Raw genomic sequence first — 12570 nt, 5'->3', positions numbered from 1 at the left:
AAAAGCAACATTTAAAAGTTTTATTGACATGAATAAATAAATCTTAGGTTGTGATCCTGGCAGAAGACATTGGCGCTGAATTGAGTTGATCTACGTGAGCAGATAGATCTAGGTTACATACATCTTTCCTCTGAAGTCTGACACCAGTGGAGGATAGAGGGGAGCCATAGGGAGGCCGGTAGGATCACTAGAAAAAACATCTAGAAATAAGTATAAATATCTTAAATTAAGTGTATTTACCCTTAACTTGAGTAGGTAAATTAGATAGTTTGCCAATGGAATTAGTATTTATACTCTTAAAATAAGATATTTAGATAAAATGCACTTGAAATAAAAGCAATGCAATTGTGTTTTCTTATTTTAAATGCAAATGGTCTTGTTCCATTGGCAAAATGTCTCTTTTACCTTCTCAATTCAAGAACAAATGCACTTATTTTAAGAAAAAATGACTTATCTAGAAGTAGATTTTTTTCAGTGATGGAGTTGGTAAAGAGGTGGAGGAGGTTTTGCAGATCGGCTGGAAATTGGGGGCATCCTTTGGTTTGGAATTCTCTCTTTTATTTGGGGGGATTATAAGATTAAAGTTAAAATGCTTGTGGTGGTAGTTAGACCAAATGAGTTGTTTTTTTAACCACCAGAGGGAGGACTTATGCTCACCCTGCTTCTCATGAAGAAGCAAAAAAGGGTTTGCATTGATGAGTTGCTCAGTTCACACTAGTGAAAAAAGAAAAGGAAAATGAAACATTTGCAATATAAAACCCATGCCTGCTTTCTGTATTACCAGGTTGCACTGTTCCACACAGCCACTTTGGCGGGGCAGATTTTAAGAGGTTTGGGGTTGCTCCCATTAATGTTGACTCCAGGGCAGAAGAAAGGGTATATCTTTTCAGTGAAAACGTCAGTGAAGGTGTAGATTGGCTTCATGGTCACAGGGTTGGAGAAAATCACCTCCCCAGCCTCATAGTCCAGCTGCACCCTGACACGAGTCAAGTCCCTCTCCAGGTGGAGCGGGGTGCTAGGCCTCGTCATGGCTGAGTACTCGCCCTCAGAGTGTGAGATCATCCAGAAGCCTCCCTCCGGACAACCCGAAATCTTCCCTTTCCTGTCGATGGACTCCTTGACCACGCCGAGCATCCAGTCCACCTTACCGCCCACTTCCACCTCCCAGGCGTGGCGGCCTGACGTGAAGCCTTCTGATCCAAGCACGAACACAAAGTGACCAAAGCGCTCTGGGTTGTCTGGGAGCTGCAGCAGGGATCCACTGTTGGCTACGCTGGTCAAGTCCGAGGAGAGGGACAGCCAGGAGTAGGCAGTGTTGGGGTCCAAGGTTATGGGAGCTAAAGGGAGAAGAAGTAAAACAGATATATATCTATATCAATTCGGTGTTATTTCTTCTTCCAGTATGGAATAATCAGGTGAGTCTTTCAAAGAAAAGAACAGTAGTAATCAAGCATGGTGGTGGTACCATCATTTTGCGGGGCGGTTTCACTGCCAAAGTAAACAGCAAAATAAAGCAATAGCGCTATAATGATGAGGGTGCTGAATCAAAATAAAGGCTGATGGTCCAAAATCCAGTTTCAGCTGCACACAGGGAGCAGCCAAGAGACAAACATTGAGCTTTATGGCAACAATGGCAGGAATAGTTTAATTAGTTTTAAGGCAAAGCTCGTCAATGCACTAATACTGCACCAACTCTCATCCATGAGGATAGAAGAATTGTGCCATGGAGCTAGTTATAACACTACAAGGCAATGAGTGGAGTAAATAATAAATAAAGGGGAAGTTTTGCAACAAAATGTGTTTTGGAGTGTTAAGTTTTAATGTTCATAAGCTCCCTAAAACAGCTCCAACCTGAGGATCATACTAAACATGTAGAATATTTTGGAAAGCTGTAGAGAACTACTTCTTCCAGTTAAATTAGAGACAAACAACCAAAAGGAAGAGTATTATTAGAGCAGTTTTATTATAAAAAGCCAGACTGTAACACGACATTTACTCTCCTGATATGCATGCCGAGAGCCACTTACTGTACTGAACAAGTTTCACCATCTTTGCCCAAACGTGGTATTTAAGCGAGCTCACATGCTTGGCCACATTTATAAGAGCACCGGGCACTTTTTCTGGATCCTTCTGTGGGAGCTGTGCTCTGTGATGACATGCAACAGTTATCATTCAGAGATGAGAATGCAGAGGTTTGAGTCCAGATTAAACACTGCAGGAGTTCCTACCGTTTCTTTGTGTTGGTGTAATTCTGAAAAGACAATACCGAAAATTGGGCAACTTTATGTTCCGCATGGAGTGAGAGAGCGTTTTCATTTTGATGTGTGGGAAAAAAATCTACTCACCTGAAGGAAATGAGCATCACTGGATGCAATCTCATTCTCAATGGCGATGACGGCATGAGAGAAAGTGAGGATGTCTCTGGTTATGCTGTCAGACTTCCTCTTCACCAGCTCCTTCTTCTCCTCATCCTCCTTCCTCAGGATGGCCAGTCTCGCCTCCTCCTCCCGCTCGAGAAAATCTCGAAGCTCCTCAAACTCTTGTCTTATCTGCTTCTCTGTGGCCAGAGTCTGGTTCTACCACACATGATAACATTAGTAATTAATTACTACAATATGCTGAACACTCCTAAGCCACAACTACTGTTGGAAGAGAATATAAAAGCTGCAAAATAAAGACATTAAAAAACTATGTAAGGACTTTTCCTTTACACTGAGTATAAACATGAATGTGGAATAATTTCAGTTCACCTAACTTTTGATAGTTTAAATAAAAAGTCATTTACCAGTAAGCATTTCTCCTTGAAAAGGAAAGTCTGAGGCTAGTCTGAATTAGATGATCTTTTAGTTCAGGGATGTTGAAAATCTGTATTTTTCCATAGATACCAAAGACAGGAGGGAGGTTTGTCCAACCAGTCTGCATATGTTTAGTAAAAGTGGGATCTCTGACCAGCAGAGAAAGAGCACATCTACTTTATGAGCCATATTTAATCTAAGCCTCCTCACATCTGACACAACATCTCTCAGATAATCAGATTATAAATTACTGCCTCATATAGAAGCATATAAACCTTATCTGTTTTTTGTTTTCTTTTATAAAATGGAAGTAGGAGGTTAACAGTGGGACTAGAGCATATTTGTACCTGACTCTCTGGCCTTAGGCAAAACAGACGTATGTCAAACATGTAAAGGTCTTCCTAATTGAAATCCTGCCTAGGGTCCCATTTAACCTTAGTTTGACCATGACTGCAGCTCTCAAAACTTTACATTTAGGTCTTTGGACTCTTGATTTTAATTTTTTTTTATGTTTAAAATGATCTATTTTAATGTAATGATCTTTAATGTTTGTTTTGTCTTATATGGGAATGTATTCATACTTTCAAAGATGCTATATAAATAGTTTTACTAACTTATCCAGCCTGCCTTAATGAGAAGGGATTTAAGCACAAAGGTCAAGTCGTTAATCTAAAGATTGTTTTAAATATTTTCACATCTCAAAAAAAAAACAGGTAAACTAATGCATATTAGTAAAATAGAACAAAGGCAGTAATAGGTTTATTTAATATTTTTGTTTGTAAAAATCGGTAAAGAGTGGCAACCATTCGTAAATAAAATCCTCCAATTTTTCCGGTAAAGACATGTCAAATGATATGCAAATGTCTTAGCAGCCATGATGTTGCTTTTGAATGTAACCGGTTGCACTGGATTACCTTTACAGGAATAGAAACGTTTTGAATATGAGACACGCTTATCAAATTTAGATCTGCCAAAAAAGTCTACGTCATTTTCATTCTTCTTTAATAATAGCTAATTTTGTATTGGATCTATCACCTATTAGTCAGTTAAAAAGCAGTTTAATGATTTGTTTTATCCCAAGGTGCTACAGTTGACCCATCTGAGGGAGAAAAGGCCTAAAGGATTCACTTGTAATAAGACTGCCCATAAATAATTATATTTCCACAATTTTCAGCTTCCATCTCCCCTCTGTAAATGTTGCATAGATTTATCAGAGACAGTTATGACACACCTAATGAGAACATCAAAGCATCTAGAGTAATTTGCTTCTCTGACGCTAAGGCTGGGGTGTTTACACACTAACAGAGCTTGACTCATCTGGCGTTAGAGTTACATCAGCAGTCACGCAGGTCCTCTAGTGTTTCTTGGATCTGTTTATTGATACCTTGATGTGAACAGTTGTGTCATCACACTCCTGCTTGGCTTCATACAGGCGGCGCAGGTTCTTCTTCAGGGGGACTAGGTCCTTCTTTAGTTCTGTCTGCAGGTAGAAAATGTCAGAAAGCAGAGGAAATCTCACAGATAGCATACCTATATATAACCCTATCCCACCCATGGCATACTTTTTCTAATAGAAAGTATATACTAATGTTCAAAACTGTGTTGAATCAACCATTTATGATTTTTGAATCAGGTCCCCTAGTGTTTAAAGTCGAGATACCCTAATTAGTTTAAGGCTAAATAAGAAGAGACTGAACACTTAGCGTATAGTTTAATAGTAACAAACAAAAGAAATGCTAAAATTGGATTAATTAAATGTTTAACGCTCATTTGAAAAGTAGTCACTTTAATGTTAAAAGGAAAAAATGATCATAGCTGTCATAATAATAATCATATATAAACACATGATTGCAAAATAAGTTTGAGTGTTATGCTCAGCACAAAAATTATTTATTATCTTAACATAAAACTAACAGTTTTATATGCTTTAACAAACTTATAAATTTATTTTTCAACATAGGGCCTGATCTTAATTTTTATGCATCTTAAAACACTAAAAAGGGCTTGTATGACGGAGTAGAGCTTCAAAGAAGTGATTTGAGTTTGCTTTTCAGCAGAGAGCAAATTAAGATATTGTTTTTGTGTGTGTGCTTTCATGAATATGCAGATCATATTTTAATAATAAAGTAGTGCTTGGCAATTAATTGCATTTGCAATATCATCGCAAATTAACAAGACATCATTTTCAAATGGCATATGCACAAACTTTTAATAACACTGTATTTAACAGGAGTAAGACACTGCATTTCTCACTCCAGGCCTTAAGATGGACGTGAAACAATTGAAGTGGATTTGTCATCACACAGAAGGGTAGAGAGTTGCTGCTAGCACTCAGATCCATGCATTCAAGTAGAAGGAAGAGCTTTTTCATACAAAGTTTACAGTAAAGTCCTGCAACAATGGACTCTGGGCAATCAAGCTTTCAAAAACTGAAAGCCTGGGGTGAAACATCTACATGCTTTAGTACCGAAAAAATATTGCAATCGTAATTTAAGTAATATATATATATATATATATATATATATATATATATATATATATATATATATATATATATATATATATATATATATATATATATCTTTTTTATTTCTGGTAAAATCGTTCAGCCCAAAACCAAACTGTGCGTATTCATGGGTGAAGGATATGCATATGTGAACATTTAACTTGTGCAAAAAGATTTTCCAAATCTGAAACCTAACTGCGGTTGTAATGTTTGCAAAATTTTTAGTGCTTAAAAAAGTCAGTTGCTCACAAATAAAGATTTCTGTGGTCATTGTTGCCACAAAGAAGGCATTGGTACAAAGCCATAGGATGGAGAGAGAATCTGTGCATGTAAGCATATTTTGACTGTGTGAGATAGTATAAATAAATAAAAAAAATAACAGTGAAAGCCAGCAAAAATCAATGCAGCAAGACAAAAAACAATGACTGGACTTAAATATTGTGGCTTTTTTTTTTTTAAATAAAGAGAAAAACAAACATGAAAAGGGGGAGGGTGCGGAGGACTGCATGTTTTCTCTTGTTGTTTTTATAACCAGTGTGGTTATAAAAACAGTGTGGTTATGTTTAATTAACTAATAATGGGCCTATCTTGTTTTGCAGTATATCAGGTCAAGCTGCTGTTGTGACAAGTTGGTGGAGACAAATCAATGTGGTTGAAGTGTAACCTGCTGTAAATCTGACTGCGGTTCCTTTCTTGTTGTAGGGGTCGGTTGTGGGGGAAAGTCAGCAGACAAAGCAAACTTTCTCATGTTTTATGTTTCTTATTTTTTATATTTAACTTTAAATGTAGTTTTATCATCATTTTATTTTTCTACTTTTGTTTGTAGCACTTAGGTTAGCTCTTCAAAGTGCACCAAAGGTTATTGTTAGTTTTATCCTAGTGATTATTTAAATGATATAACCCTCATAACCTCCAGCTACGTGGCTTTGATCGGCATCTATCTTTTACAGCCCTATTAGACTGCCTGCACGACACAATCTACTCCCTTTAATGGGGCAGAACCAAACTTGTTTACTCGTCTTAACATTTGCACAGCAATCTTTTTGGGTCACCTGTTGCATGTACAATTTAACACCACTTATCTAGACTCTTTGAATATCAGGTCCATAATGTTTCAAAGACCTGTTACAGCAACATTAAATTAATTAGAACAGAAAAACATTAATGTCTTTGTGTAAACAGTTTTAATAGAAACAATCCCACGTGTGCAGTGACATTAACATATTTACAATTTGATAATCTAATGTTAAAATAGCTCATCTTTTAAGGCTTAAAGGACACAATCGAATTTATTAATTATTTCTAAAGTTCCAAAGTCCGGTAATGTTCTTAAGGTGTCAAATGATTTATCACTTTATGGACTTTAGTGGCCATGATGGCAAACAAATATATTGCTGTCTTGTTATTCTGGACTAGTTTGTGTTAACAGCGTAAAGAAAAGAATAAACTGAACAGAAAATAGCCACTGGTTTTAAAAATGTTCAAGTTCATATAACTGAAAGTCTAAATAATTTACTATTCAAGCAGTCTATGTTATGTCTGCCAGATATTCTACTCAAATAACACAGAATGGAATTTTACTACAACCACTTGACTGAAAAAACTGTTTAGAGCTGAGAGAAAACTCAGTCAGACAAGGTCACGTTACACCTTAGACTTGTGTTGGTGGTAACCATAACTTTCATGTTATTTTACTGAAAAGAGTTGTGTTTGAGCTGTTTTCAGAACATTTTTGTGCTAATTTAAATTCAATCGAACAATCAAGAAAGTTTTGTTTATTTTACATTAAAAGAAGAATTTGACTAATTTCTGTAAATTAAATACTATTGTCTTGCACATAATTTTTTTTGTCTGTGATGAGTAAACAAAAAATGAAACCCCTTAAGACTTTGTATTTTTTTTTTTTATAAAAATGCACCAATTATTTTGTGTATGGTCTGCTCACATCTTTCATGTTACTACACTGCTCTAAACTAAAGCTTTTGAGAAATGTGTTTTTACAGTGAAATTATGTATAGGTTCTTGGTATTTCAGTGAGGTTAAAGCAGCTATTTAGGTTTTAAAATGATTTTGATCTTGGAAGAGGTATTTTTACCTTCAGATCCTGGGCTCCTTCATCTAGGGGACACACTTTATGTCCCTGGTGCTTCTTAGACGTGTGACACACACAGCACAAGACTTCAAAGTCGTCCATGCAAAAGAGTTTCAGAACCTCCCCATGTGTCACACACTTCTCCTCCAGGACTGCTTCCTCCCCTGCCACGCTGGCCCCCGGCCCCAGACTGGCTGAAGCTGTCCTCCTCTCCTGCTCCCTCAGAAAAGTGTCAGCCACATTCTTCAAGGCAAGGCTGACTGTGGGCTCCGTTAGAGAGCACTTCCTCCTGCAGATGGGACACTCGCGCCTGGCCTTCTTCTTGTTCCAGAACTGCTGCAGGCAGGCCCTGCAGAAGCTGTGGCTGCATTTGAGAACAACCGGCTCCTTGAAGATCTCGCAGCAGACGGGACAAGACAGCTCATCCTCCAGCACAGAGCTTGAACGAGAGGAAACAGCTCGTGGACGAAGGGACGAGGTTACCTTGGTAATCTGAAGCAGGGAAAGCTTTCCTGGCTGGGAGGAAGCTCGGGGCCGCAAAGCCATGATCGGTTCCTAAAGTCTGGGTAGAGAGCTGCTCCTACAGCTGCTGTTGTCAAATGCAAGAAGAGGGAGAGCTTCAAGGTGGGTCCAGAGAGTAATCTGGTCACACTTTAACAGCAACCTGAGTTATAGATCAACAAAGACTTGCAGAACTGGTTCACTTCACTACTGGTAAATAAGGGAAAGGTCACCACCCCTCATTTAACAGCCCCATTAAAGTTTCCAAATAAAAGGGCAGATTTGAGTTCATCTTAAAAACAAGTTTCAGAATTTATTACCCTGGTTATCCAGCTGTTGTACTAATTATTTGATCCAATCCTTTTTTCTTATTTGTAGACTATGCATTTTGATACACAGAGACATAAACTAAAGACACAAAACTAAAAAAAATTAAATTACATTTTTCATTCACTAAGTTAATGGAAGTAATGGTTCCCAGACATCTGTTGTTCTTCCAAGAGCCAAAAACAGCAGTAAACCAATTTATAACAGGAAGTCCTGAGCTTAGTTTATTGTGTGCAATAAGTAAACCTGCTAATAAGTATTTCCTCTATAAACTGACCTCTTCAAACCAAGAAAGGAAATGTGCTTAAAACAGGCGCCAAGGACATAAGATGTTCAGATATAAAATGATCATAATTTGCATTCCAAATGGGACCAAAGTCAACCAAGAACCAAGATGCTGTATGTAATCGTTTGGTTCCTGCCTGCTTTAGCAGACATTTTACAGGGTGTCTTAATTTTGCTGTGTAAATGATTCAGAGAAGGTTTGGCAGAAGGTGGACAGATGAGGCAGAAATGTTGCTTTTAGTTCTCTGTATGGAGGAAGAAACAATCTCCACAGTGTATCAAAGGAGGAAACATCATACTTTGATGCGTTTTCTTAAGTCTGGCTGCTTTAAGGTGCCAGTAGACCAAACCATGCAGACTAAAGCTTTGAGTGAGAACCTTCTTCCCAGTAGAACACAGATGACTGGCTCTGGCTGGGTCTTCAAACATGGCACGAAACAAAAACAAAACAGGGGGGTTTTACTAAACCTGCCAATTTAAGGTCATCAGGACCCATGCTGTAGATATCAGTGGAAGCGTTGGAAATTACTTAAAAGAGAGGTCTTCAACCTTCCAGGTCAATTCCATGTGGGACAGTTTGTGCACAGAAAATGACAGAATCTTTGTATAAACTAAAATCTCTTAAAATGCAGGTTAAATCTTAATTACAAGAAAATGAACACTTACCCTAAACATAACCCCAGATATGTTAAAAAGTGTTTTTTTTTCCCCTGTAGATGATTTATGGGCAGGGCTAAAAACAGATGTTTTTTGTCTGACGAGGGAAAGGTGAACACTACAAGTTCTTTGTGGAGCATTCTGATACCGTCGCTTCATTATAAATCTGTTAAAATCACTGCTGTGTATGAAAAGTGGAGTCAAAATAAAAGGAGAACGTTTCACGATGATCTGCATGATGGAGCGGCTGCCAGCACTGCCCTGAAACCAAGGAAGAATTATTAGAGCAAGAATCAGCCTTCATCAGTCAGGGTTTGGACCAGAGCATAAGATCAGTCATGTCAGCTGCAGGGGATGCTGCTCCTTTCTTTTTATGGGAACTACAGGAGATCAACATAACTTCACATCTTCACAAGCTTTACATTTAATAAAAATATTGGATAAAGTGAGACATTCATAATTCTGAAAAAGGAGAAAATATAAAAGGAATTACATAAGCAATGTTTAATGTAGATAATATGGCTAAATATACATTTAGATAGATTAGATAATGATATGAAGAAGAACAGTCTATTCTTTGCAACCAGTTATTTTCCATTAATCACAAATAAGAAAGGCTTTAGAAAGCTTAGACAGCAGAGGGTTGATGGTGTAGTGGGTTGGGGGTTACCGCCAAATTCTGCTACTCCTCTGGGGGGCATGACCTCTTCATTAAACACCTCTGACATAAATAAGAATAACTTCCTCCTGAGATGCTGAACATGAGTCATAGAACAATACCATTATAAAACTAGACTGAATTTTTGATGCAACAATTATGATTAGTACAGAAGAGGATTAGGGACATTAAAAAATAACAAAACAAAAAAAACAGCCACCTAACAAAGAAGGCTGTTTAATTCTTACTTTATTCTCAGAATTTAGACTTTTAATCTCAGAATTTGAAGTCAAATTATTAAGGACTCCATTGCCAAAGCCCAGGATTATTACTTTGGTGGAATATTACAGGCTGTCCCAATTTTATGAGCAAAATTCAGAGATTAGTCAGAATTCTGAGAATAAAATCTGAAATTAATAGCTATTCAGCCTTTTTTTCCTAAAGCCTTCATTTTCTCTCTTACACTTCCATACAACTGATTTCAGTTTTAAATCAATTAAATTTAGTTTTAGTTTTGTGAAATACATTTACAAACTTTCATTTTAAGATTACATAAATACTCATTCAAGCAGGAGAATTCAAAATCAGTGTCTGCCTATTGCTATGCTATTAGGGCTGGGTTATTAATTGCATCTGAGATATAATTGCAAGTTAACAAACTGCAATCTTCCAACCAAAGTGTTTGTTTTATTCCAGGCCTTTAGGGGGTTGATATGCTTAAAATGGGTTTGCAACCACAAAGTAGGGAAGAGAGAGCTGTAGCTAGCAGGGTCTGTGCAAATAGTACAAATTGCTAAATAATGACATTTAAGCCAAAAAAGTGGTGCATCAGCAGTCACCATAATTGCTGGCAGTTAGGAAGGAGGTAGAAAAGGAAGCAGGATGCTTCCTCTATGTAGCTTATTTAGCACAGGGACCTCATGACATTCCCATCCTCTGCATAGGAGCTATAAAGATACCCACAATCCTTTGCGTAATGGGATGTATTGGCATAAAAACCTCAAGGAGTAGAACAAAAATATACTGGTATATCATTTCTTTACATGTTCTCTCACACATGCACATCTAACCAACTTCACACATTTTGGGTTTTATAATTGAAAGCTTCAGCTGTTTCTCTACATTTATTTTTATAAACTTCTATTCCACACAGTTTTGCAAGCATAGTTCATGTGTTTTTCCGTCACGTAATGACATCCAGAAGGCTTAAGGCTGTCTGGATTCCACAAAAAGGTGAAAAAACAGGAGCTAGAATTTACACGATTCAGAGTCAGAGCCATGCATGGGAGTAAAAGTAAGCGTTTTCCCACATCACAGTAACAGAACAGTACTGTGACAATAGACTCTGGATGAGCAAGCTTTCAGAAGTCATGAAAACCTGCAGTTAAAAACGCTTGTGGCGGTTCAAAGGAGAAATCATAAAATAATCATCTCTGCAATATTGGTTGACAAAGAAAGATCACAACTTGGACTTTCTGGAAAATGGTTCAGCCCTACAGGTACGAAAATAAGTGTTTGAACACCCTTCTATTATGCTAGTTCTCCCCCTTAGAAATGATGGTGCAGTCTGATATTGTCATCGTACTGGCATGTGAGAGACAATCTAAAAAAAATCCAGAAATCACAATATAAGATATTTTAACTATTTATTTGTATGATAAAGATGCAAATAAGTATTTGAACACCTATCAGCTAGAATTCTGACCCTCAAAGACCTGTTAGTCTGCCTTCAAAATGTCCGCCTCCACTCCATTTATTACCCTAAATTAGATGCACTTGTCTGAGGTCATTAGCTGTATAAGTACACCTATCCAGCCCATACAATCGGTAAGAATCCAACTACTAACATGACCAAGACCAAAGTGCCCAAAGACACTTGAGACAAAATTGTGCACCTCCATAAGGCTGGAATGGAATATGGGGAAATAGCCAAGCAGCTGTGAAAAAAGGTCCACTGTTGTAGCAATCATTAGAAAATGGAAGAAGCTAAACATGACTGTCAATCTCCCTCAGACTGGGGCTCCATGCAAGATCTCACCTCGTGGGTCTCAATGATCCTAAGAAAGGTGAGAATTCAGCCCAGAACTACATGGGAGGAGCTGCTCAATGACCTGAAAAGAGCTGGGACTGCCGTTTCCATGGTTACTGTTGGTAATACACTAAGACGTCATAGTTTGAAATCATGCATGGCACCGAAGGTTCCCCTGCTTAAACCAGCACGTCAGGGCTCACTCAAATACTTATTAGTGGGTGAAATTGCAAAATACAGTAGCAGGGTGTTCAAATATTTTCCTTACTGTTTACTGTCTAATCAAATAGATTTTTGGTTCAAACTATTTACTAATAGTCTATTAAGAATATGAATACTTGAGAACTAGTTAAGCAATTTACAGAAAAATAACTTTTGAAGTTACATTAAATCATCTCCTGTCCTGGTTTTACCAGTTTAAATCCTATCTACATTCCTGTGGCCAAAAGGTTTCTCCTCTAACTTCGCTGCATGTGGGAATAAAACCTTGTTTCTGTAAACTACATGCAAAGCATTTCTAACTTAACATATTTTCCTCCTGGAATTCTATTAATTATCTGAGCAATGAGAGGAAACCGATTTAGCAGGAGAATCAAAGACTTACTCCCTCCTGTTTAATGCTCCAATTTGCCACCATTCTAACAAAGGACTCTGAGTGACCTCAACGAGTCCGACCAACACTATCAAGTGAGCCAAGGTCGATCTGATTACATCAGCCGA

The 12570-nt window shown here is 37.6% G+C and overlaps 1 protein-coding gene across 1 annotated transcript; it reads right to left on the bottom strand.

Annotated features, from left to right (window-relative positions):
* Positions 1 to 428: 428 nt before the first annotated feature.
* trim35-12 (tripartite motif containing 35-12) lies at positions 429 to 8055 on the bottom strand. The gene is made up of 6 exons (XM_038302546.1): positions 7397 to 8055; positions 4180 to 4275; positions 2346 to 2576; positions 2229 to 2251; positions 2028 to 2146; positions 429 to 1337 (listed from the first exon to the last, which is right to left on the bottom strand). Exons 1-6 carry the CDS (start codon positions 7937 to 7939, stop codon positions 778 to 780), a joined length of 1572 nt encoding a protein of 523 aa, XP_038158474.1. The 5' UTR covers positions 7940 to 8055; the 3' UTR covers positions 429 to 777.
* Between the last annotated feature and the right edge of the window lie 4515 nt (positions 8056 to 12570).

Source organism: Cyprinodon tularosa, unplaced genomic scaffold (assembly GCF_016077235.1).
Source record: "Cyprinodon tularosa strain WSP-4 unplaced genomic scaffold, ASM1607723v1 ctg495, whole genome shotgun sequence".
NCBI lineage: Eukaryota > Metazoa > Chordata > Actinopteri > Cyprinodontiformes > Cyprinodontidae > Cyprinodon > Cyprinodon tularosa.
This window is presented reverse-complemented; position numbering and strand designations above follow the sequence as displayed.

Coding starts and splice junctions, on each gene's coding strand:
- trim35-12 (XM_038302546.1), bottom strand. CDS start 7,939: ATGGCTTTGCGGCCCCGAGCTTCCTCCCAGCCAGGAAAGCTTTCCCTG. Junction 2,252..2,345: donor GTGATGCTCATTTCCTTCAG/GTGAGTAGATTT, acceptor TTGTCTTTTCAG/AATTACACCAACACAAAGAA. Junction 1,338..2,027: donor GGTGAAACTTGTTCAGTACA/GTAAGTGGCTCT, acceptor TTCTCCCTTTAG/CTCCCATAACCTTGGACCCC.